Source organism: Capsella rubella, unplaced genomic scaffold (assembly GCF_000375325.1).
Source record: "Capsella rubella cultivar Monte Gargano unplaced genomic scaffold, Caprub1_0 scaffold_3, whole genome shotgun sequence".
Classification (NCBI taxonomy): Eukaryota; Viridiplantae; Streptophyta; class Magnoliopsida; order Brassicales; family Brassicaceae; genus Capsella; species Capsella rubella.
The window spans coordinates 640760-664375 of NW_006238921.1; the positions used below are offsets into that span (position 1 = coordinate 640760).

At 36.9% G+C, this 23616-nt stretch overlaps 7 protein-coding genes across 10 annotated transcripts; 5 read left to right on the forward strand and 2 right to left on the reverse strand.

Moving 5' to 3' along the window:
* The first annotated feature begins 541 nt into the window (after positions 1 to 541).
* Positions 542 to 3243, forward strand: LOC17891487 (probable inactive receptor kinase At3g02880). Its single transcript, XM_006297169.2, has 3 exons — positions 542 to 2049; positions 2274 to 2591; positions 2690 to 3243. Exons 1-3 carry the CDS (start codon positions 789 to 791, stop codon positions 2962 to 2964), a joined length of 1854 nt encoding a protein of 617 aa, XP_006297231.1. The 5' UTR covers positions 542 to 788; the 3' UTR covers positions 2965 to 3243.
* A 981-nt stretch (positions 3244 to 4224) lies between these two features.
* Positions 4225 to 5087, reverse strand: LOC17893387 (gibberellin-regulated protein 5). 2 transcript variants are annotated; one of them, XM_006298805.2, is made up of 3 exons: positions 4946 to 5087; positions 4765 to 4798; positions 4225 to 4529 (listed from the first exon to the last, which is right to left on the reverse strand). In XM_006298805.2, the coding sequence occupies exons 1-3, from the start codon at positions 5027 to 5029 to the stop codon at positions 4348 to 4350; spliced, it is 300 nt and encodes a 99-aa protein (XP_006298867.1). In that variant the 5' UTR covers positions 5030 to 5087; the 3' UTR covers positions 4225 to 4347. The 2 variants fall into 2 exon arrangements, with proteins under 2 accessions (XP_006298867.1, XP_023642503.1); XM_023786735.1 differs by lacking the exon at positions 4765 to 4798.
* A 2257-nt stretch (positions 5088 to 7344) lies between these two features.
* On the forward strand, positions 7345 to 12937 carry LOC17892999 (serine-rich adhesin for platelets). 2 transcript variants are annotated; one of them, XM_023785760.1, is made up of 14 exons: positions 7345 to 7494; positions 7748 to 7798; positions 7900 to 8212; positions 8333 to 8529; positions 8637 to 8722; positions 8934 to 9028; positions 9128 to 9421; positions 9532 to 9945; positions 10033 to 10606; positions 10689 to 10919; positions 11032 to 11156; positions 11444 to 11655; positions 11835 to 11982; positions 12107 to 12937. In XM_023785760.1, exons 2-14 carry the CDS (start codon positions 7796 to 7798, stop codon positions 12700 to 12702), a joined length of 3288 nt encoding a protein of 1095 aa, XP_023641528.1. In that variant the 5' UTR covers positions 7345 to 7494; positions 7748 to 7795; the 3' UTR covers positions 12703 to 12937. The 2 variants fall into 2 exon arrangements, with proteins under 2 accessions (XP_023641528.1, XP_023641527.1); XM_023785759.1 differs by having other exon boundaries at positions 7900 to 8529.
* Positions 12938 to 13097: 160 nt separating this feature from the next.
* On the forward strand, positions 13098 to 14919 carry LOC17892722. Its single transcript, XM_006298925.2, has 5 exons — positions 13098 to 13194; positions 13735 to 13861; positions 13959 to 14055; positions 14385 to 14465; positions 14559 to 14919. Exons 1-5 carry the CDS (start codon positions 13158 to 13160, stop codon positions 14709 to 14711), a joined length of 495 nt encoding a protein of 164 aa, XP_006298987.1. The 5' UTR covers positions 13098 to 13157; the 3' UTR covers positions 14712 to 14919.
* A 130-nt stretch (positions 14920 to 15049) lies between these two features.
* Positions 15050 to 17045, forward strand: LOC17892463 (dnAJ-like protein slr0093). Of its 2 annotated transcripts, XM_006298700.2 has the most exons (7): positions 15050 to 15395; positions 15656 to 15733; positions 15825 to 15900; positions 16016 to 16089; positions 16182 to 16255; positions 16457 to 16500; positions 16607 to 17045. In XM_006298700.2, exons 1-7 carry the CDS (start codon positions 15372 to 15374, stop codon positions 16621 to 16623), a joined length of 387 nt encoding a protein of 128 aa, XP_006298762.1. In that variant the 5' UTR covers positions 15050 to 15371; the 3' UTR covers positions 16624 to 17045. The 2 variants fall into 2 exon arrangements, with proteins under 2 accessions (XP_006298762.1, XP_006298763.1); XM_006298701.2 differs by having other exon boundaries at positions 16457 to 17045.
* Positions 17046 to 18732: 1687 nt separating this feature from the next.
* On the forward strand, positions 18733 to 19960 carry LOC17891140 (putative gamma-glutamylcyclotransferase At3g02910). Its single transcript, XM_006298569.2, has one exon. It carries the CDS (start codon positions 18891 to 18893, stop codon positions 19461 to 19463), a length of 573 nt encoding a protein of 190 aa, XP_006298631.1. The 5' UTR covers positions 18733 to 18890; the 3' UTR covers positions 19464 to 19960.
* A 195-nt stretch (positions 19961 to 20155) lies between these two features.
* LOC17892120 (replication protein A 32 kDa subunit B) lies at positions 20156 to 23068 on the reverse strand. Its single transcript, XM_006298201.2, has 10 exons — positions 22798 to 23068; positions 22240 to 22344; positions 22017 to 22114; positions 21872 to 21913; positions 21706 to 21783; positions 21412 to 21490; positions 21205 to 21324; positions 21047 to 21123; positions 20592 to 20660; positions 20156 to 20483 (listed from the first exon to the last, which is right to left on the reverse strand). The coding sequence occupies exons 1-10, from the start codon at positions 22897 to 22899 to the stop codon at positions 20399 to 20401; spliced, it is 855 nt and encodes a 284-aa protein (XP_006298263.1). The 5' UTR covers positions 22900 to 23068; the 3' UTR covers positions 20156 to 20398.
* Positions 23069 to 23616: the final 548 nt, after the last annotated feature.

Genomic DNA, 23616 nt, shown 5'->3' on the forward strand with positions numbered 1-23616 from the left:
ATCATAATCACATTGATACAGCAAACATAAAATGTCAATGGTATTCTCCGGCTGGTACGATTATTATATAGTATTTGTTTAAGAAGAGTAGACGGGAAATTGCAGAATTTTTGTTGCACATTTCTTAAATCAAAATCACAAACGGCGTCTGAGAGACTACTAATAATATCTTTGTTTGTTTTTGTCAACGGTAGCTCAGACACACATTCACAGACCCAGGCATGTTTCTGGTCACACTCAACCTGATTTAAAACATAAAGAAACAAAAACGATAATTAAGAAAAACAGTGGTTGTTTAATCGTCTTCAAAAACATTACTTATTTACTGCATTGATGAAATTAATAACAGTAATTAAACACATTCGTGTAACGTTATATGATCCGGTTGATTCTCTCTGATATATTGTTGTTACACCTAGTTTAGTAGTATTCATGACCTTATTGGTTAGTCTGTAAATGAGCTGTCACATTTAATACATAAGATTCTCTTTTACTTTTAATTTTATTTTTGTCAAAAAGGAAAAATTCCAATCAGTAACTTTTCTTTTTCCCTTTCTCTGTAATTATGAAGTTTTCTCTCTCTTACTTAGCCGGCTAGAGAGAGGGAGAGACAGAGATTGAGCTTGAAACTCATGTAAAAAACAAGTCTCTGTTCAAACACTCGTTTACGCGTTGCCGAAATAAATACAGCAGATTTTCCGATAAACCCCATATCGAAAAGTCGCTATATTTATTGACTTTTGAAACGAAGAATCGCAGTTTCGAAGAAGAAGAAGAAGAAGAAGAAGATGAAGTACAAGCCTAAGCAGCTAAGTCTCTCTGTTGTCTTCCTCTTTGTCTTCTATCTCGCTGCGGTGACTTCAGATCTAGAGTCTGACCGGCGAGCTTTAGTCGCTCTTCGCAACAGTGTTCGTGGCCGTCCTCTGTTATGGAACATGAGTGCTTCTTCTCCTTGTAATTGGCACGGAGTCCACTGTGATGCCGGTCGGGTCACGGCCCTCCGATTACCCGGAGCTGGTTTATTCGGCTCTTTACCCATCGGTGGAATTGGTAATCTGACGGAGCTCCAAACCCTCTCTCTCCGATTCAATTCCCTCTCCGGTCCAATCCCTCCGGATTTCTCAAACCTTGTTCTTCTCCGTTACTTGTATCTCCAAGGTAATGCCTTTTCCGGTGAGATTCCCTCGTTTCTCTTCACGCTCCCAAACGTCATCAGAATTAATCTAGGGGAGAACAAGTTATCGGGTCGGATCCCGGATAATGTCAACTCCGCGGCCCGGTTGGTTACTCTGTATTTAGAGAGGAATCAGCTCTCTGGTCCAATCCCTGAGATCACGCTTCCTCTTCAGCAATTCAATGTTTCTTCCAATCAATTGGATGGTCCGATTCCGAATTCGTTGTCCGCTTGGCCGCGAACTGCTTTCGAAGGGAACACTCTCTGTGGGAAGCCCTTAAACCTTTGTGGTGGCGCTGAAGGACCCAATACGCCGCCGGGGAAAAAAAAAGATAGCAACAAATTATCTGCCGGGGCTATTGCCGGAATCGTAATCGGATGTGTTCTTGTTTTGTTGCTGCTTCTCCTGATTCTGTTATGTCTCTGTAGAAAGAGGAAGAAGGAAGAGAATCCTCCAGCGAGAAATGTCGAAGCTCCTGTAGCTGCTCCGGCCTCCACCGCTGCTATACCCAAGGAAACGGTGGCTGGTGTCCCGCCGTCGGAGAGTGGTGTGGTGAGTAAAGATTTGACCTTTTTCGTGAAATCTTTTGGAGAATTCAATTTGGATGGATTGCTGAAGGCTTCAGCTGAGGTCCTTGGGAAAGGAACAGTTGGGTCTTCGTATAAGGCAAGCTTTGATCATGGATTGGTAGTGGCTGTGAAACGTTTAAGAGACGTTGTGGTGCCTGAGAAAGAGTTTAGAGAGAGATTGCAGGTTTTGGGATCAATGAGTCATCCCAATCTCGTGACTCTGATTGCTTACTATTTCAGCCGCGACGAAAAGCTTCTTGTCGTTGAGTTCCTGTCTAGAGGAAGCTTGTCTGCACTATTGCACGGTAAAAATCGAAATCACCATCTATGAAGTTAGTTGCTTTTTCGGATTCTTAGTTTAGCTGATATGCTAGTTTGTGATCGAAAGAATTTTACTGCATTTTACGATTTAAGGTTCTAAGTTAGTTGATGTTTATGTCTCTTGATGCTAATTTATGATCTTGATGGGCTTCGTAAAGTCATTATGCTTCGAGCTCGGTATTTAGGCTACTTTTTAATGGTTTTGCAGGCAACAAAGGAAGCGGGAGGACTCCCTTGAACTGGGAAACCAGAGTCAGTGTAGCCTTAGGAGCTGCAAAAGCGATTAGCTACATACACTCGCGTGATGCGACAACTTCTCATGGGAACATTAAGTCATCGAACATACTCTTGTCTGAATCCTATGAAGCTAAGGTCTCTGATTACGGTCTAGCGCCTATCATTAGTTCTACATCTGCACCTAACCGTATTGATGGCTACCGTGCCCCTGAAGTCACAGATGCTCGCAAGATCTCCCAAAAGGCTGATGTATATAGCTTTGGCGTCCTAATCCTTGAATTACTCACAGGTAACAAACAATTAACCATGACTACTTATCTTTAACTGTATTTCTTCTTTGAAAATTGCTGCGGTTCAAAGGTTTTGAGATGGAACATTACATTGCAGGTAAGTCTCCAACACATCAGCAATTGAATGAAGAAGGCGTCGATTTGCCGAGATGGGTCCAATCTGTTACAGAGCAACAATCACCGTCCGATGTGCTTGATCCAGAGCTCACAAGGTACCAACCTGAGGGCAATGAGAACATCATCCGTTTGTTGAAGATCGGTATGAGCTGTACGGCTCAGTATCCAGATAGCCGTCCTTCGATGGCCGATGTAACTAGACTCATTGAGGAGGTTTCTCATTCATCCGGCTCCCCAAATCCGGTATCAGACTGATTTTTTGGTGAGGGGACTAAATTGATTGATTTGAAAATTGTTTGGGGTTAAACTGCAAATTCTTGAATAGTGTCTTGCCCCGTCCAGTCGTCTTTCTTCTTGTTTTAGTTTGTTCGTTAATTCTTGAGCCTCAGTTTGAGATGAGACCTTTTAAGTTTTTTTTTTTATCTTTCTATTTTTCTTAAAATTCAAAAGTTCCAAAAATGTCTATAGAACTATTGTTGCTTCTGCTAATTTTTTGTATAAAATAAATATACAATTGATTTGAGTGTGGATAAATTGGTTTTTGTTTTCTTGGTTTCACATCTATATGAGTCAACGGTTCAGCCGAAAACAAAGTCAACGAATTTGTATCGCCGTCCAAAACATAGTGAGCCGAAAACAAAGTCAACGACAAAAGTGGTCAATGAATCAAGCTCACACGATAGACAGAGAGACAAGTATTTCACGTTTTGATAAAAATGTTAAAAAAAAGTTTTATAATGTGAAAGTTGGTAACCACTAATAAGTCACTAACAAACCAGTAACCGTACTCCACGAGGAAAATTAAAGAAGCACTTCATGTGATCTCTGGATCACTTCGAGTTAATTGTGAACATTCTCCACTCTCTTCATGTGACCGCGATTTATGGACACAAGCTGACAAAAGCTTTCTTTTTTTCTTTCACTTGCTCCAACTCGTATCCAGTATTGATTGGTAAAAATACTACTCTTTGACATAAACAGAAACTAGAGAAAAAGGGAATTTAAATATAACCCCCTATGTAAAAGATGTTAATTACTATATATCTTAGAAATTTACCCTTATTATTGAGGGTGTCTTAAGCAAATCTTAGACTCCATAGTCCATAAACTGATGTTTCTAAAATCTTGGAAGAAAACCATAAGATAGAGACAGCATAGGACATGGCTTCCACACACATACAACCGGTATTATTTGGTCAAATTATCACACCATTCTCGACTACGACATAAACAAATTATCGTTTATGGCTGAGAGTCTGGGATGTCATTATTTTTGAATAGTTATTATGCTAACAAGTCTTAGTTTTGCTAATAAACAATTTTACAATTTTACTACACATTACAACTTGATGGGCTCTTGCTCTTGCTATAGGGTTTCACTATGGCTATATGTTTCTAAGCTCATATGATAATGAAGCCCATTTCATAAATGTGTAATGTAACCTGAGGTCATCTATCAGTTGGCTAATGTTTTGGGTCATCCATGGGCTGACTTGCGCTTCTACCACAACAACATCAACAAGAAAAAACTGTAATAAGACAAATAGAGTTCCTACGAACTTATAGAAACTGATTTAAACAACGTAAGTGACTGATAAAGAAAACTAGAAATGATCAAATACAATTTAACAAGAAGTTTCAAGGACATTTAGGACCGCCTTCTTTAGTCTTCCAATTGTTGTAACATGGACAACTTTGTTTGTTGCCGTAGGTGCCCGAAGGAACACAGAGACATTTTTTGCAGCACTTGAGGCAAAAGAACATGCATGGCTTCTTGTGCGATGTTGCTGAACAACGGTAGCTACACTTCGAGTTGCATTCTACGTTTGAAGTGTCCATCCAAAAACACAATCACAAAGTTTAAAACCATTGATTTATCTTTATGTTCATGCTTATAATTCGTGTTAAAAACATGACAATCACACCCAAAAAAAACCCTCATAATCTAGTCTCAGCATTTAAAATCATGGTAGCATAATTACTTCGATTTTTTTTGTTTGTTGGCTAAGGAATAAGTATGATACAAAAGACTACACAAGTTTTGTGTTTTAGTACCTTGCGGGCGGAGTTTGCCACCACCACGAGCAGCCTGAACCAAAAAAAAAAAGATTTCAATATCAGTAAACTAGCTAGTAAGGTTCAAGGGAGTTCAACCAATAATCATCAAAATTTTCATAGCTTTTTTTTTTTATTACACAGCTTATATCAATATAATTATATAAACAAGTGGTTTTACCTGAACGAGGTTGAAGACTGAGAGTAGAAAGAGAAGAGTCAAGAAGAAAAAAGCATTTCTTCTTATACAATTCGCCATTTTCATATAATGATTGATCTCGAATGAAATATTTCTTAAGAAACCATAGAATAGGTTTAAGATATTTATAGATAGAGAAAAAATAATGAATGGGAAGAATTTTCTTAATTCCTAATCAAGAAAATTGGTGTTACCAATGTTCATGCCGCGATTATGGGGAAGTAGGTCATTATAGTTTCTAATTACTCCCGTACTTGTCGTTTTTGTCCCTTGGAAAAATGTCAAAGACTCAAAATCAGTAAACAGTGTAATTTACTTATCAGTAACACGCATGGAAACAAAAGTCTAAAAATCATGCCTTGGAAAATCAATATGGTGTATAGTTTCGAAACGCTCAATTTATGAATGAATAGTAGTTTGATTCACTATTTTACTCAATCCAAATATATCGGTCTTAGAGAAAGAAAAAATAAAAAGCGAGTTTAGGAAAGGTATAATTAAGCTAATTGTATGCAAATTGTGAAGTGTTGCAAGTATATAAACAGGAGTAAGACCATGATTAACGGTGGGTCCTTAGATGTTTCTTAGGTCTTTTATGGAATAAAATTAAATGATTAACGATGCAAAATGGTAAAAGACGTATCTTAATTAAGAGGTCAGCTTAAGCCTAAGAGACGGACACGTGTTTGTGTGTAAGTGGCCGAAGAAGAAGAAAAAGAAAGGGGAAAAAATCAACACACATTCTGGGCATTTGTATTTTTCAGCAATTTGTATTTGTGGTTTTAAATATGAAATAACGAAACCAAAAACCATCACACGTTCTGGGCATTTGTACTTTACAAATACAATTATATGAAATTTGGTTTCAGAAATACAATTCACCTTCTTCCATATTCTACAAGTACAGTAAAACCTCTATAAATTAATAATGTTGTGACCATGAAAATCTATTAATTTATAGAGGTATTAATTTATCGATAAATTAATAATTATTAATTTATAGAGAGATATTCCTAATTTGGAAAATATTTTTTAAAAATATTTAAAAATAAGATTTAATCATGATAATTAGTATTTTATATATTCAATTACAAATAAAATAATAATAATTATGTATTAAAATAGAATGCTAACTATTTTTCATATAGTAAAATATTAGAAATAAAATCTAACAAAAACTAATGTATCTATATATACATATATTTTGAAAATTTTACCTAATTATTAATTTATAATATTGATGGGACCATATATTTACAAAGGATTTTCAAAAAATTATTATCTTATTATTTTATCGAAATATGTCTAAAATTACACTGGTCCCAACTTGGGAGATAAATTTATTAATTTATAGAGATTATTAATTTATCGAGTATTAATTTATAGAGATTTTACTGTATAACCTTCTAAAGACCATTAAAACCAAATTTTTAAATAATTTTTTTTTTTTTAAGAATTCTAAATTAAGAGTCTACCAATAATAAATCTCAAAACTAAAAACCAAAATACAACTCTTATGTTTTACTTTTTCAATTGTACTAATAAACTAATACTAAGATTAAAACTTAAAAGCTTACCAATAATCATGCTCTAAAGGGTTGATCATAAACAATGTTAGTAAATAGAAAGCGAATAATGCGGCGAAGTTAAGACAAATGAAATGATGATTTTATCAAAATTTGATTTTTTTTCCAGCTATGCAAGATCTTTGTGGGGACATTTCATTGATTTTGTGTTTCTCATATTATATTTGTTTTTTTTTCCTTTTAAAAATTTAAAAACCTATTAAAAATCCGGAACAGCAAAATTTCGTAAAAGGCCCAAAAATGGGCTGAACCAAAATTTCTTATGAAGTAAATTTCCAACTACATTATAAATGGGCCAAAACGGCCGAAAATATTATAAACTTTTTTGGAAGATGATTCGAACTGGCAGTTTCGTAATTTCTTTCTTCGTTTGGTCCCATATTTGTTTTTTTAGCAATTTCAAAACGAAATTACAGAATTAGCAGTTAATAAGTTTAATCCTTATTCTCATAACGAGATTAATTAAAATGAACTTTTGTATTCTGATTCTAGACTAGAGAAATGCTTTCATGGCGGTCAAAGGTATGGATACTACCTATCACTGCTGAAAAAATCTTGTGTAGACACGATTTAGTAATTGTAATCTGTTAAAAAAACTTGCGTGTTTATGATAATAATAGACTTAAATTAGTAATTAATAATATATACTAATATTTAGCGTGTGGAATGTTATACACGTATGTGTGTATGTCCGTACGTATCTACGTGTAGGTACAGATATATATATATATATAGAGAGAGATCCTTTGGGGGGGGGGGGGGGATGGCTATTTAAAAGCAGCTCCTCTCTCATTTCATTCATTATCTGGAAAAAGCAAGATTCGAGAATCCAACTTAGGGCCACGCCAGAGAGAGAGAGAAAGCGAGAAAATTTAGGAATTCGAATCTGGATTTCAGAGGAACTTACTTAGGGTTTGTATTTGTATAGCGATAATCAAGGAAATGGTAAGTTAGGGTTTACTTTGTTCTTGATTTACTGATACTGAAATGCTAATGTCGATGATGATTTTTGAGACCTCTCTACACTGTAATTCTGAGTTTTTGAACTATAAGACTTAAATCCGCTTTGATTATTTTTAGGAATTGTGCTTAATTTGCATGTTCGTCGACGCTAGTGTTGTTAAACAGCATAATTGATTGAATCATCTGGGTTAGTTAAATTTGCACTTCTTAATTTATGCTTCTTTTTTCTTCACAGTTGGATTAGAAATCGATTTGCGAGTGGTGCTCATCAACTTTGTTGTTTATGGTAAGAAACTAAGAATATTCTGTAGACTCTGCACAGTCCTTCATTTTTTGTTTGATGTCAATCTGTTGCTAATAACATTCGCTCTATGTTATGCCTTGAAGGCTGATACAAGACTTGCTTATCGCTCCTCCATGGGTCGCAGAGGTCGTCCTAAATGGCAGTCTGGCACTTGTAATGTCTGCTCTGCTCCTTGTTCTTCTTGCATGCATCGTAATGCTCGCTTTACCGGTTCAAAGTTGGACGAGTCATCAGATGAAAACTCCCATGGTGTAGTGGCGAGCGAGTGTTCTTTCAACGCGGATGATCTTTTGCCTTCTTCTCACTTTAATGCTCTCGGCAGTTCACATAACACTGCAACTGAACCGAGCAATCTGGTTTATTCCAACCATGATACTTCATCTGAGAATGCTGAGAGTAAGAAAATTATTAGATCTTCGGATATATCCCATGCCCCACTCTTAGATGGGTCTCGCAAAGATCAAGATTCCATGAAGTTAGATACATGTAATGACCATAAGGCCAAAAATATTCTAGGGCAGGGAAAAGTCAAGGAAAATTCAGGGGCAAAGAGTAACAAAGACAAGAAAGATTCTTTTATTGAATGTTCTACGCATTCAAAACCAATGGTTGGGAAGTCCGCAGAAAATGTTCCCCCCAATACGGCAGATGAGTCAAACACATCAGCCATGTCTGAGACTGAGAGTGCTGATTCGGAAATGCTGGAACTTGATGTTAGCAATGCTGTTTTTTGCGTCTCTGCTTCTATTTGTTTCATTGTTTACTTTATCTTCTAGTGACAAAAATCTGAAGTGAAATTCTTCTTTATTATGTTGAGCAGGTAAAAGTATGTGATACTTGCGGAGATGCAGGTCGTGAGGATTTACTTGCTATCTGCAGCAGATGCAGTGATGGTGCAGAACACACGTAAGCCTGCTTCTGTACATGGGAAAGAAAAAATAGCAAGTAGTTTTTCGAATTCGTAGTATCCCGTCTTTCTGAACTTATGGCCAATTGCCCTTCAGGATTTATACTTGACCTTAATATTAGTGAAGTCTAAGTCAATTGGATTATCCTGTCATTAATAACTGAGCACCATTTCTGTGCTAAATGTATAGTTCTGTTTTCTTTTGCTCAGCTATTGCATGCGAGTAATGCTTAAAAAAGTTCCTAAGGGTGATTGGCTTTGTGAAGAATGCAAGTTTGCTGAGGTAGCAGAAAAGAAGAAGCTAGGTAAAGCTGAAAAATTTACTATCCATGATATTAGTGGAAGACATTAGGAACTTGTTTTTTCCTTGTTTTTGTCTTACGAAACTGAGTTGAAACGTGCAGAAACCAAGGGAAAAAGAGAGAGTGCAGTAAATATGAATACACAGAACTCCAGCAAAAGGCACATAGACAGATTTGAGGCAGCTCTAGATTCTAAAAGATTGGCTGTTGAGGCTCCAACAGGGTCACCCAAGAGAGCTGTTCTCCCCAGATTGTCCGCATTATCCCGGGAAACATCATTTAAGGGCTTAGAGAAACCAACGAGAAAGCTAGCTCATCACTCATCTTTCAACAGCCACTCCAGTGATGACTCAGAAAGCACACGATCTCCTGACTCGCAGCTACAGTCCCCTAAAGGTAGGATATATAATACGATTTTTCTCAAGCGTGTTCTTCCTTGTCTAGTTTGCTGTACTTCTGGTGGTATTGAAGGTTGTATAATATTACCTCTTTTTCTATTTGTATAGGTTCAATTTTCAAGTCCAATTCGTTTAATTCTTCAAGCTCTAGACCAAAAGTGAGACCAGTGGATGATGTTCCCCGACAGAAGACTGGGAAAGACAATTCTTCCCGTGATATAAAAGAAGGATTTTCTAGGAATGTAGGCAAATCAATGTCAAGTAGATGTGTAGATTTAGGGAGCTCTAGTTGTATTGACTCAAAAGTTAACAGTACAAAGCAACTGAAAGATCGGAACACAGAAGCTAACCCTTCAGCATCCACAATCGATCAGAAACTAATTTCACGTGGCAGTTGGTCCAGTTCATATGCTAAAAGTCCCCGTGATTTGAAGGATTTGCAGTCTGATGGCCAACAAGGTAGCTTGACAAAGCAAGCCAGACATCTAAGTCGAAACCGTCTAGAAGATATAGTTGCTTCTGGTACAATTTCCACTCCATTAGTAAACAGTTATACGCGTTAAAGATATCATGATTGACACAAAGTGATTTATTTTCTTACCTATGCAGTGGGAGATTCATCTACGAATGAGAAGTGCAGTTCAGGCGAAGTGACATGTAAAAATGAACTGAATGTAGATGGTTTACCCCGCTCTAGGGAAGTCAGAGAGGCGGGAGAGAAAAGCAAAGATGTTGTTGGTAATCACCAAATGCTTAATATTAGGGAGGACATTAATAAGGGTAATAGGTTGCGAGCAGCGGTTGATGCTGCTCTGCGTAAAAAACCCAGCTTTAGCAAAAGCAGAGGGTTGGAGCAATCAGATTTGCCTTCAGTGTCTAATGTAGATTCTGTTTGTAATAAGGCTGTAAGAAGTTTGTCCTCAAAGGTGCCGGTCATAAGAGATTGGCCTGTGGGATTCAAAGGATTGCCAGGAGGGCATCCGAATTTACGGACAGACAAGCAGACAATTGCAGTAGATGGAACACAGTCACTCGCTGGTGCTGATGCAATGCCTGCTTCCCAATCTGCTGTGCCCGAAGTTCATGTTCCTTCTATAAAACCTGTCATGAGAGATTTTCCTGTGGCTACCCCAGCTGTTCCGTCGACAACCTCAACCATCCCAGAGCATGAGTACATTTGGCAGTACGTTTTTGGTTCCCTTTTTATGAAAATCTCTTTTCTGGTTTAATTGCTTGCTGATAAACCTTCTACTTCTTTTGACCAGAGGAGACTTGGAGGTGCAGAAAAGCAGAAATTTATCAGTAATGCATAGTGGAATGCAAGCATATCTTTCAACCTTAGCATCACCTAAGGTTGTTGAAGTGGTGAACCAATTTCCTGTAAAACTCAGCTTGAATGAAGTACCCAGGCTTAGTACATGGCCTGCACAATTTCAAGATATAGGTGCTACGGAACACCATGTGGCTCTTTTCTTCTTTGCCAAGGACATTGAGAGGTAGATTTATAAACTTGTGTTTTGTTTCACATGGTTGTTCTGTTTTTGGTTGCTTCAGTGTTTTATTTTTTAATCCACTGACGAAAAATATTAATTTTTGCTTGTGACACAGTTATGAGAAAAATTATAAGCCCTTGGTAGACAACATGATCCAGAAAGATTTAGCCCTAAAGGGTAACCTCGAGGGTGTTGAGCTTATGATTTTTGCGTCCAACCAGCTTCCTTGGGATTGCCAACGTAAGAATGTTAACTAGAACTCTTTCTCTTCGTGAACATATGTTTTGTTGCAAGTTTCACTGTTCTGAATAGGTTTATTTATAGTTCGTTTTGAAGTTTTTGGAATCTCACTGTCTTTACAATGTTTGCTCACAAATTAGCAGATATGGCTCTCCAGTCATACTGAAACACAGTCTAATAAGTTCGACCAATGTTTTGCTGATGTGTTTAAGGTTCTGTTTAAATATAAGGCCTGGTTTAATCTGTACAAAGTATATTGCTTAGTCCTATATCTGTTGCGTGTGCAGGCTGGAACATGTTTTATTTCCTTTGGGGTGTATTCCGAGGAAAAAAAAAGAGTTGCTCTAATCCACTCAAAACCACACCCCTTCCGGTGTCTTGTGTTTTGCCAAATATGGGGAAAGCTTTTTCTTCTCGTGAGACTTTTCACCATGAGAATCCAAGCGACAGAGAGTCTTTGACTGATTGCACATCCAGCAGAATGCAATTGTGCATGGATGTGGGTTGTTCTAGTCTTCAGCTAGTTATACATTTCTTCTCTGTACATTGGACGTTCTATTTTTTGCTCTAGTTATATAAATCTTACTCTCAGTTGTATTTTAGTTTAGAGTCTTCTAGGCAATTGCTAGGTCTATCTTAACATCATGCACACAGTGATGGATTCATGGATTTGTTCAGGAGGAGAATGCTAAAGAGGGTAAAGTGTGCAATGCCATTGAAAAGCAGAAGGAATTATCTGTTCCATATAGAGATTGTGGAGCGGATGAAGAAACCGAGGAAGGAGAGATAGGTCTCAGCCCAAACTTGGAGGATGAGAAGACGCCAGGTAATCAAAGTGGATTTGCTCTCGGCTGTAACGAGCTCTGATGTTTAGTTTCCCGGCCAGGAAAACCTGACAGGAAAAAATTCTTATCGGTGTTGACGAATTATTTGGATTTTGGCACTGACAGTGGACTTGGATGATCTAAATAAAGGAAGGTTGTGTGATGGTCCATCGAATAAAAAGCTGAAGACAGTTACAGGAGTAGAAACTGGATGTAGCTTTTTCAGGAGGGATACATTTGGCAATGAATCAGCTTCAAGGAAGTCTTGTGCTGGTCCCTGTGAGGAGAAGAAAAAGATCATCAAAAAGAATCCTGATGCAACGGAAAGGATTGAGTTCCCTTTAGATTTGAATGATGGAAAAGAAGATGATGATGAAGTGATAGACAATAATCCCAGAGCACTTGGCAATGACAACAACAAACGGAGAGGAGTGGAGAAAACTACACCAAACATGACCCCGGTGACACGAGTGGTACTGCCTTTCATGGCTGGAACAACGTCCATTGAAGAACGTAGAAGTAGCAGTAGTCAAAAGCCACAAGATAAGATGGTGAATCGAGAAGATGATGCAGCTTCTCTCTCACTCTCCTTGCCCTTCTCATCCATAGAAAAGGAACGAAAGCAACAACAACAGCTACAGCAGCAGCAGCAGGAGAGATCAGTGTCTAGATGGGAACACAAGAAGAAGCAGAATGTGAATACTCTTCAGAGACTTACCTGACAAATCCTCATAAGGAAACTTATCTTAGAAACTAACCACGAAAAGTGTCTATTTTGGTCTTTTGATTTTATGAAGAAGACCCGACTCACAGCTTTGTACATATATAAGCCATAAGGTGATGGGCAAGAAACAGATGATGACAAGATATTGGCTTTGGTTGACTTGACCAATCTACTTAACCTAAAGTGTGTTTGACTATTTCTAATTTCTCTCGTTGTGGCATATATGGGCAATCACAAATACTGAGGTGCTAAATCAAGTGTCAGGAAAAAACTTGATGACTTATAGAAAATATGTAACTCTTAAGGGGCATTTTTGGGGAAATAAGTAAGTTCAAGGGATATTTTAGAAAATAGATAACTCTTGTCGTAGGACAAACAAATGGCGTAATATATTTCGTGCGTCTTCTTCTTCTTCTCAGTTCCTCTCAGATCTCTTCTTCATTTTCATGTACAATGGCGTCCTTCGTAGCAGCTCCCACCTCTTTCTCAGGTAACCAGTTCATCTGTTTCCTCTATTTAGATGATACTTCATCTACTTTATTTATTTATTTTTAGAACTCACTTTCTGAGTAATCGGAGAAAGGTTCGCCGATTTGCACTTGCTTATTCACTCAGTTGCTCGTTGTTTCTATATTTATCTGTGATGGCTTCAAATTAATTGAGAAATTTGGGATTTAGGACCAGTTTCTCGCAATCGAATTTCAAAATTTCCGTTAGGTATTTGCATTTAGCGAGATCATGCTGTGTTGTTTGTTAATAATCTGATACTTCGTTCAATATTTAGCAAATCTACATGAAGCAGATGCAAAAATCCACTGATACAAATTTTAAGTAAAGGACTACCATATGATTTGAATCTGTCTATGTGATGGTTACTCCATAGTCCATATCTTTAGATTACTTAAAAAAAAAAAAGGTGAGATGTATAGTCACCACTATTCTCTCATTTGCATGTATGGTTTTGTAAGAGTTTACTCAAACTGCACCAAAGCAGCTCTTTGATCCGTGTTCTTCGATTTTTATGGCACAGGTGACTCTCTTGTCAAAGCACACCGTTTGTCCTCTACGAACTTCAATGCGATTCGCAAGAGCTCTACATTGACCGTTAAAACACAATCGAACCGCAGTCGCAAACTCTCGATTTCTGCAGGTTACCGGTATATTTCTCTATAAATAAACCATTAAACCTCTAATTGACATTGATAGGTTACGATTGATTTGTCACATTTGAGAGTCTACCGGGGTTTATTGCAGTGACGGAAGTAAGGGCGGTGGAAGTAGTGATTTTGTTACGGGGTTTCTTCTAGGAAGTGCTGTGTTTGGTACTCTGGCTTATATCTTTGCTCCCCAGGTAAATTTCAGTGTTTCTTTAACAGGAAACTATACTAAGATTTTTGGCTTTAGAGTTTTGCTGATTTTGAGCTTTGTTCTTCCTGACGTCAAAAATATTAACAATAGATTAGTCTTGTAGTTCCGGTTTCTGACATAGAATATGTTGGCTTTAGGTAACTTACTTGGTGTTACTTCCTTTTGCTGTCTAGGCTTTGTTCTTCCGAATGATTAAGTGTTCTGAGCTTTGTTCTTGAAATGATTCAATGAATCTGAGATTGGTTCTTCCAGATGCAATCAAGAATATTAACTCTTACTTCCATTTATGCTGTTATGTTTTTTTTTATTCAGATCCGGAGATCGGTGCTGAACGAAAATGAACATGGTTTCAAGAAACCACAGCAGCCGATGTACTACGATGAAGGCCTAGAGGTAAAAAGAAAAACTCGGTACTGATTGTAAGCAGATCCCAAATGCTAAACTAAGGCACAAACGTGGGCATATTTTGTTTGACGTTTATAACAGGAGAGAAGAGAGATATTGAATGAGAAAATCGGCCAACTGAATTCAGCCATTGACAATGTATCGTCGCGCCTAAGGAGCGGTGGCAGCAAGAACAGTTCTTCTTCGCAGTCTGTCACCGTTGAAACCGACGCAGAAGCAGAAGCTACTGCTTGATTGAAGCTCTGTTTTACCCAATTGAAAACTGTCTTTCATTGATTTTGATTGGTTCTATTGGTTTTTGTGTTGAACCATTCTAGGGGGCTCGTTTTTTTAATTAGTGTTTTAGACTTTTAGTGTTGTTTACTTTCTTCTTCTGATAAATTGCCATTGAGTTAATAGACACCAAAACAACGTATTTAATCAAACATCAGTTTCTTGTTGACCGAATACAAATAAATTTGCTGAAATAAGCAGCAAACCGGTTTGGTCAAACGTAATAGTGAACCGGTTGGCTCTTCATGCTGGTATATCGATCTTTATATCTCTCTCATCTTCAACGACAACGTTACCGCAAAAGTAAGAGCCAAGTCTCTTCTTCTCAGCCTAAACTTGTTCCCCTAATAACAAGAATAAACTGAAAAATCAAAAAATCAAATCAAAGCAAAACCACAGATTCGATTGATATTTTTGCCTGTCCAAATTCCCCCATTTAATTCATGGGAAAAGACAGCTTTTTTTCTAGTAATTCCTCTACCATTAGTTTGATTTTATTTTGAAGAGGGAAAAAAAGAAAAATCTGCAGTCCCTTTTCTTCCTTATTTTTAGGGTTTTTATTCTTCAGTTGAACTTAGATGATGTGTGAAGAGATTCTTCCTCTGTTCTTCTCTGCATCAGATGGAAGATAACAATCCTCCCAAGGTAAATTGAAATAACAAACCACTGATGATTACTGGGTTTGATTCGCTATTTGATGTTTCAATTCACTGATGATTGCTTGGTTTGATTCGATCTTGTTGTGATGCAAAAGTTTAGATTTTTTTTTGTTTTCTGAGGAAAGATTGGACAAATTTTTGGCAAGTTTGAGTTTTTTTTTTTAAATCTTTTGAAGGTTTTGATTATGTCTGGTTCTTTCTTTCTTTTGAGTATTAATATGAATTTCATTTACTCTTTATTTGAAGGATTACTATAAGATCCTTGAAGTTGATTATGATGCTACTGAGGAGATGATCAAGCTGAATTATCGGAAGCTTGCATTGGTTAGTAAAACAGCTCTGATTTTTGTCAAATTTGCTTTAGGTTTGGAATTGGATTAGTGGAATGTTTACTGAGATTCTTAACCATATGCAGAAGTGGCATCCTGATAAGCACAATTGTGATACTGTGGCTACTTCGAAATTTCAAGAGATTAATGAAGCTTATAATGGTAAAACTCTTTGCATCACTTTGAGATCAGATATTGAACTAGATTTGTGTCCATTACAGTAACCAAAACTTGATTTCGTCTTGTAATTTTGCTTTCTGTTCTCTTGTTCTTGCAGTACTAATGGACCCTGCTTTACGTTTTGAGTACGATTTAACCGGTATTTACGAGATTCACAAGTATACATTGCGGGTCTGAAACTTCACTTGAGCTTTCCAATTCAGCTTTAGCTGTTTTCGCCTTATCAGTGCTTTGATATGTCTCCATTCTTTGATTTAACACAGGAATATCTCGCTAGGTTTAAGGGAATGATACTCACTTGCAATGGACTCGGCATCAGTCACTCCTCATCACCATGGTACCTCTCTTGAACTCAACAGTTTTTATTTTACTGTTTGTTTAGCCCTGGAGATTTATTGACACGATGGTCTTTCATTAGTTGTCTTCATCCAAAACTGAACCAAAACTGAATAATCAAATGTCCACCTCGTAGCAGTAAAGCTATTCGTACAGCGAAAACACTGCACTCTCTAACCCACAAAACTTTGAAAATTTGCAGGACACAACAATTGGCGGATGGCAATAACACAACAGATGAGCAAGGTTCCAATCTAGTTTACTCCGTTTTTACCGCTAAAAGCGATTCTCTTCTTCCAGGCTTTTAAATCTCCATCATCAGTTGATGTCTCGCTTATCACCGTTTAAACAGGATACTGTATAAACTGAAGAAGAAACAGAGCTCTGCAACCTTTGGTTACAGAACTCAAAAAAGGCATTATTATTCCGCCTCACCAGAGATAAGTTACCAGGCGCGGAAATATAGTGGTACACCTTATGTATATGTCCAGGATATAACAGCTTTGGAAGGATGTATGTATGTTTAGAAAGATGATTGGTACAATAAGGAAGAAACATTATCTGGCAAATGTAATATTTAGCTTCACAGTGTTGTGGGTATAAGCCTTGTACTCTGTATAGTATCATCATTCATGGGGTCACGCGTAGAATAGACAGACATCAAAGTGAAGCTTCAACCATTGTTATGTGTTTGAGGGTTTTATAGCTTCTCCTTATTATATAACAAGAAAATGTATTTCTTACATTTGTGTGTTTGGAATTAAGTTGTGGTGTGTTTTTTTGTTCCGTCACCTAAACAGAAAAAAAATTATGTGCTTCAATATCTTTTGTAAACATACATTGATTAATAAAAGAATTACGAGGGTGTGCAAAAGCAACTTTTGTGTTCTATCATCTATCAGTCAGTAGGTCCATTGAATGTGTTCAAAAGTTTCTTTCGATGTGTCACACTTTTGTGGGCTTTTATCAACCATTGAATGTGCTTATCACACTTTCACAGTCCACACGCACTATTTTTCCTTTTTCTTTCCATTGTGATTTTTACATGAAATTTTTTATTTTTATACAATAATTTAGACTCGGTAAATCATACTAGTCGTTATTTAATGCCACAATATCTTAACATACAAGAGTTGTAAAAATCCAATGTAACACCCCCCCCCCCTGCACTAATATGTTCTTGATTTTATAAAAAAAAATATACTCCACTGAGAAGAGTATTAAAAAAAGAAAAAAAAAAAGAGAGTAAATAATAGTAAAAATCAAGAAAAATCTCAGATGAATTATATATAAATGGTGGGTCAAATAATTGCACTGAACTAGGCTGCGACGTGTTAGAAAAGATGTAAGAGAAAAAAAGAAAGTAGTAGTTGAAATTACTTTTTTTACAAAGTAGAATCAAACCACTGTTTTTAAAAAAAGAAGATAATAAGGAATGTTGTGAGGGGCAGGTAAAAAGTACGGTGCAATTGTACAAGCAGAGTACCAGCGAGCCACGGAACATTAACACAAAACGAAAATCCAAAGGAAGAAAACAAAATAATAATAGCTTTTAGCTGTACCTCTCTCTGTACCTCTCTCTGTGTTTTTTCTTTTGTCATCATTCATTTATTCTTCTTTCATCTCTTCATCTTCGCTTTGTCAACCAAACCAAGCATTTACGTGCCTTTTTCTTTTTTATTTCTTTCATTGTCTACAGCTTTAATATATATTTTTATTCTTCAAAACTTTCATAAAACTAGAATTCCAAATAATAAAAAATTTAAAAAAAAACCTTGATAACCAGGTTTATATATATTTTTTGACTGAGCTATCATCCACCAGCCATAATTTCTTTTCATTTTTTAATATGGAAATAAATAAATAAAAAAAGGTTGATATTGGTTAAGAAGAGACTCTTTTAAAAAATAGGATTGCTTTGGAAAGCAAATAAAAGGTAAAATAAAATAAAAAGGAAATTAGCAACTTGGCTGTAATGTATGGTGCTGCATCAGTCTGCGTCTACACGTAACCCAGATACACCAACTTCTCACCCCAATTATTGCTATCTATTTAACTATTTTTGTTTTTATTTGTAATAATTTAACGCATAAAACTATGTGAAATTATAATTCTTTCTACGAAAATAACCTGTATATACTTATATTTTTTGTCAACCTTACCATATGATATGTTGGTATAAAACTAATAAATGTATATGATACGACGTTTGTGACCCGAGTGCACCTCCCCTCAATACTATTTCCTTTTCTTCATATTACAACTTGCGTCATCATTTTTTTTATTTTATTTTTCATTTCACAAATAGTAACACCAATTTACAAATTTGATTAGTAAATTTATAATTTTACATTTTATCTTGTCATGCAATTAATTACAAAATTAAGTTAGGGCTGGTAAATTTATAAAAGTAAATTAAACTTTTAAAGATTTTATTTTATAAAATAAAAAACGCGTACTACTATATAAAGGCGTCATCGGGTTTAACCCAAAATTTCTCACATCCTAAAAATCAGAGATTCCTATCTCTCTCTCTCTCTCTTCGATTCTGATTCTATTTTCTAATTTTCTTCACCAACCACACAGATATTCCGTTTGATCTGTTCTAAGCCTAAAAATCAATCAACTGAGTCATCATGGGACAAGAAACAATGGCGCCGGCGAAACAGACCGCGACAACAACAACGACGCTCGTGTTCACGTACGGAACTCTGAAGAGAGGATTCTCGAACCATGTCCTGATGCAAGATCTGATCCGATCAGGCGACGCATCTTTCAAAGGAGTATACAACACCTCAGACAAATACCCTCTCGTCTGCGGACCATACCGAGTCCCTTTCCTCCTCAACAAACCTGGATCAGGCCACCACGTGACGGGAGAGCTTTACGCGGTTTCCCCTCGAGGTCTCTCTCGTCTCGACGAGCTCGAAGGGATCAGCCGCGGCCATTACGTCAGGCAGCCGATCCGTCTAGCCGCAGCGGAGGAAGAGGGAGGAGATCTGGAAACAGAGCAATCGTCGTCGGTGGTGGTGGAGGCGTATTACGCGCACAAGAGCTACGAGGAGGAGCTGTGGAGGAGGAATCGCGGGAGATCGTTCGGCGCGTACACGGAGAAGGAAGCGCGTGGGTACGTGAAACGCACTGAGAGGCCTCAGCATCTTAGCTTCTTGGATCATATCCGTATTTTCGTATCTTCTCCATGTGATTGATTCCTATTTCTTCTACCCACTCTCTCCTCTCTCTCTCTCTCTTTCTCTTTGTTTGTTTGTTTTTCTTCTCTTCGGGGGAAACAAAAAGGAAAAATAAAAAATAAAAAAACACAAAACACAAATTCTAGAGAGTTACTTGTAAGGGTCCCCACGAGTCAGTCAGTCCGTCCGTCGTATCCGTACAATCGTTTTGTTGTTATCCCTAGAGAGAGAGAGAGAGAGATTGAGGTTCTTCTGTGATTTGTTGGATGTAAAACGTACACGTACGATCGATCCCATCTTTTAAAAAAAATACGTTTTAGGTGAGTTTTTATGGGTGAGTTCCCTAAAGAGGTCAGGGTCTTTAGATTTTAGACAGTTCAATGATGTTTCTTGAATCTCGTATCCTGGATTCTAATCTGTGCATCTTTAGATTTACATATTTCCATAGTTTAAGCATAAAGATGATTAGCATTCGTGTCTTTCTAATAAAAAAGTAGGTGTATGTGCCTCAAGGAGATTCAGGAGTTGTCGCATCTCTCTCAATTACTTGACTTCTATATTAGTATAATTCTTTTATAAACATATCGACAAAAGGAAACGACCTGCCATGGCCATGTCACTAAACTTTAAACAAAAGGAAAACCATCACTTTTTTTTTAATTACTAGTAAGAAACTGAGTTTTATAAGCTAAACCTTTGCCAACTCAATGGACAACTAGCAAGATGTCAACTTAATGTATTATTAACTACCAATGCTTCTTAATAATCTTTCAGTTTTTCATTAAAAGATGTACCAGGCGTACGAACCCAAAAAAAAAACCAAAAAAAGCCGAAAGCCTTAAGAAAGTTTTTAAGTCTTGAAGCTACATAATCTTCCTACCTTAGGGCCTATACAAAGAGGCTTTAAAACTTGAGAAAAGGATTGATGTGTGATGGCATGTATCCATTTTCTATCAAGCGTTTGCTGTTGATTTGAAGCATGTATCGTCCACAGTCGAGTAAACGCAGCCATCGTTGGAGAGCTGTTCTATCGCTTCCCTGCCACAGAGACAAAGCAGTTCTTGTCTATAAAATTTCTTCGTTTATATTGAAACTCTTTCAAGTATAGATAAGTGAGAGGAGGGAGATAGAGATAGAGAGATATACCTGACTTGAAGCGGAGGAATTCTGAGATCACGCGCAATTATGTCACAATGAACTCCAGCTTCAGATACACTGATGTAGATCAAACATATATAAAACCAAATATCAAACTTAGTTAGCTTTTGGATGACCGAAAGAGAGGCATGATCCAACGAAAGAAGTTGAGTCTCATATGGCAATACAATTATCACTAACAAGACAACATTCATCTTCATCAATATCACAATTTCAAAACAAAAAAGAAAATCACAATTTCAAAAACCAGCGACAAGGCTTATATATACTTGTGCTAGCTGAATGAGTTTTTCTTACAAATTAACGAAATTTGGCTCATAGGGTCTTTAGAGATTAATTTACTTATTTTATGACCTGAAGTTTGATCATGAGCACTCAAAGCTGTACGAATGATATATATGACAAGTTAACTGGGGTCTTTTGGGCATAGTAGATGAACTTACAGGTGCATAGGTTGATTCAGGTAATTCAGGACCGTCTGCTTTACACCATGCATTGGATCATTGATTTGGTTCGAGAACTGGAAAAGATTCTTCAGTAAATTAAGAGGGCCACAAAAGAGCATGTAAAATTTGAATTCTAGATTGGATCTGTCTAATACCTGATTAGATGGACCAGTTTGGTATGGCTTTGCAGAGGTTGGCATTGTTGAATATGGCATTTGGGGCCTAGCAGTAGCCGTAGCTTGAGTATTAGAGCCACCATGAGTAATAGAACCACCCTGAAGTAACAGAGGTTAGTCTCTAACATGAGAAGTTTAAAAGCTGTGGAACAAAGATTAAAATAGCGGCAAAAGATGGGCTAATACCCGTAACTTGGTGTTGTACATGTGGACATACATACACTCAGTAAAGTGGTGAACAATTTCATTGAAGTCAGTGACAGGCCTGAAAGGATATTATTAGACTCGAGTATATATCTTTAAGATGCAGCAAATTCATTCACTTGGACAAAGAAAAATGGAAGATGTAACATTTTGAGCCACTGAGTATAAAATATCACATATCAAACAGATATTTCAAATCTCGAAAGCCTAATAGGAAATTGTTCGCTGACCAAGTATATAATAGACTGATCGAGGAAGTATGTCATAGAAACAAACCTAATTGAGAAAACATTCACAGATCGCTTCCCTTGAAAACTTTTCAGGTGTCCATGTAAGCGAACGTACATCCCTAGCCTGTAAAGGATGTGGAATATCAAAAAATGAATTCTATAGTCATACAAAACGAAATAGAAGAATCTACAAATGTACAGCAGAAACATACTTGACTGCTTCCATTTCTTCAGTTTCTTGACGTTCTTGACACCTGCAGATAGTGGTCCACAGTAAATTAGCAAGAGCTATAGTTGAGATCTTGAGATAACATTTTCATATAGAGGTTCGATTAGCGTAAGTATATAAGTACTTGCCATCTGACACAATCAACCCAGCCGGTACCGTCATCAACAACAAAATCGACCTGAGTAATTCTGTTCTCCATTCTAGAAATTCGTCCAACTATTGCAACCTATACACATAAAAAAATAAAATAAAACAAAGGTGAAATGCTTGCTCAGTAGAGATACAGTGTTAATAAGTAATAACATATCAGCAAATAAGTTAAACTGAAGAAGAAGAAGAAAAAGAGCTTACAGTGTTAATATCAACGCCATCTACAGAGAAGTTTGATTCACCATTGGTTGATGCGCTACTCAATTGCTTCAGTGTCAGGGGAAGCAAGGTACGCACATCACGGTTCTGCAAAACAGTGGTGAAAATTAAACTCACACATTGCTGAATTGTTCAAGTAAAATGCTGCACAGCATACGATGTCTATGACACCAGATTCACTACTTGACAAACATAATGTGTATTGACATTGACATGTATAGATCTATGATAAGATGCAAAATCACGAAAACAGCATCATTACGAGAGCTCTCTGTTCATCAACTTGTTCTTCGATACTTTTCAATAGAAAACTCGAGTGGGACTATCATGAATTGATTCTACTAATTTTCCCGAGAAACAACTAGAAACCGATAAAATCAGTAAGATACTAAAAAAACAAGCACAGATAATCGCAAATTCAATTAGATTGATATAGAGAGAAAACACGATCGATAGACTTGGATTGAAGAAAACGCGGAAAGGATTGATCGAAGTGAGAAGATAATTGTAGAGAGAGAGAGAGAGAGAGGGGAAACGAACCTTGAGGGACGAAGAGGAGTCATGCGCTTGGGTAGTAGCCTGAGAAGGCATGAAACCGCCGCCGGCAAAAGCGGCGTTGCCGTCAAAGTCGCCACCGTACATGTTTTTGAACTGGTTTGTCGCAGAGTCGATTCGAAACCCTAATGGAACGCTCGTCGCCTTAAAATTCGATCCTCCACCGCTTTCTGAAAAATATCACTCGATTATAAGAAGCTGGACTGGAGAGAGGGACTCTTTAAATAACTTTTTAACCAATTAGTAAATTTCCATATCTACTACAAATTACAAATTTCAACTTTTCGCCAACAAAAACATTTAAAAAAAAAAAAAGGTAAAATATGTGTAGAGTTCCCGCCAAAACTGTCTCTGCATTTTCCCGGGACAAAGTTTTCCAAGTGAGTTTTATTTATTTTATTCAGAGAGCATATTTCTTTTGGGTCTAATAATAATAATCCGAAAAAATGAAATTATTTGTCGATATTATTAAAGGGGGCTTTAAAAGGAAGGAGCCAGGTCAGCACTTATTTTAGGCATGTGGGGGGAGATTTTAGACTCCAAGTCCTTCTTGCGGTTAATTAATGGACCTTAATAAATATTGGCCCACTAGGCCCGACAACATTTTTTGTCGAGTGGTAGCTAGCCATCTAATAAGATTCAACAAGCCATTGATGAATGATTGATTTATTTCTGGGTGGGTAAAAATAAAATAAAAATTGGTTGATTGCGATTGTTAAAAAAAAAAAGAAAAAAGATGAGAATGAATCAAGTATATTACAGTTGAGAAGAAACTGGTTCGCACTTCATCATTATCTTTTGACA

Excerpts from the sequence above, each read along its gene's own strand:
- LOC17892722 (XM_006298925.2), top strand. The coding sequence starts at position 13,158 with ATGGCGTCCTTCGTAGCAGCTCCCACCTCTTTCTCAG. Across the intron at positions 14,056-14,384 it reads CTTATATCTTTGCTCCCCAG|ATCCGGAGATCGGTGCTGAA; the intron begins GTAAATTTCAGT and ends TTTTTTATTCAG. Across the intron at positions 14,466-14,558 it reads ACTACGATGAAGGCCTAGAG|GAGAGAAGAGAGATATTGAA; the intron begins GTAAAAAGAAAA and ends CGTTTATAACAG.
- LOC17892120 (XM_006298201.2), bottom strand. The coding sequence starts at position 22,899 with ATGTACGGTGGCGACTTTGACGGCAACGCCGCTTTTGCCGGCGGCGGT. Across the intron at positions 21,325-21,411 it reads TGTACAACACCAAGTTACGG|GGTGGTTCTATTACTCATGG; the intron begins GTATTAGCCCAT and ends CTGTTACTTCAG. Across the intron at positions 21,124-21,204 it reads AAACTGGTCCATCTAATCAG|TTCTCGAACCAAATCAATGA; the intron begins GTATTAGACAGA and ends AATCTTTTCCAG.
- LOC17891487 (XM_006297169.2), top strand. The coding sequence starts at position 789 with ATGAAGTACAAGCCTAAGCAGCTAAGTCTCTCTGTTGTCTTCCTCTTT. Across the intron at positions 2,050-2,273 it reads CTTGTCTGCACTATTGCACG|GCAACAAAGGAAGCGGGAGG; the intron begins GTAAAAATCGAA and ends ATGGTTTTGCAG. Across the intron at positions 2,592-2,689 it reads AATCCTTGAATTACTCACAG|GTAAGTCTCCAACACATCAG; the intron begins GTAACAAACAAT and ends ATTACATTGCAG.
- LOC17893387 (XM_006298805.2), bottom strand. The coding sequence starts at position 5,029 with ATGAAAATGGCGAATTGTATAAGAAGAAATGCTTTTTTCTTCTTGACT. Across the intron at positions 4,799-4,945 it reads CAGTCTTCAACCTCGTTCAG|GCTGCTCGTGGTGGTGGCAA; the intron begins GTAAAACCACTT and ends TTTTTGGTTCAG. Across the intron at positions 4,530-4,764 it reads TGGCAAACTCCGCCCGCAAG|AATGCAACTCGAAGTGTAGC; the intron begins GTACTAAAACAC and ends CTTCAAACGTAG.
- LOC17892999 (XM_023785759.1), top strand. Across the intron at positions 8,530-8,636 it reads CGGAAATGCTGGAACTTGAT|GTAAAAGTATGTGATACTTG; the intron begins GTTAGCAATGCT and ends TATGTTGAGCAG. Across the intron at positions 9,029-9,127 it reads AGCAGAAAAGAAGAAGCTAG|AAACCAAGGGAAAAAGAGAG; the intron begins GTAAAGCTGAAA and ends TGAAACGTGCAG.
- LOC17892463 (XM_006298701.2), top strand. The coding sequence starts at position 15,372 with ATGGAAGATAACAATCCTCCCAAG. Across the intron at positions 15,396-15,655 it reads AAGATAACAATCCTCCCAAG|GATTACTATAAGATCCTTGA; the intron begins GTAAATTGAAAT and ends CTTTATTTGAAG. Across the intron at positions 15,901-16,015 it reads GATTAATGAAGCTTATAATG|TACTAATGGACCCTGCTTTA; the intron begins GTAAAACTCTTT and ends TTGTTCTTGCAG.
- LOC17891140 (XM_006298569.2), top strand. The coding sequence starts at position 18,891 with ATGGGACAAGAAACAATGGCGCCGGCGAAACAGACCGCGACAACAACA.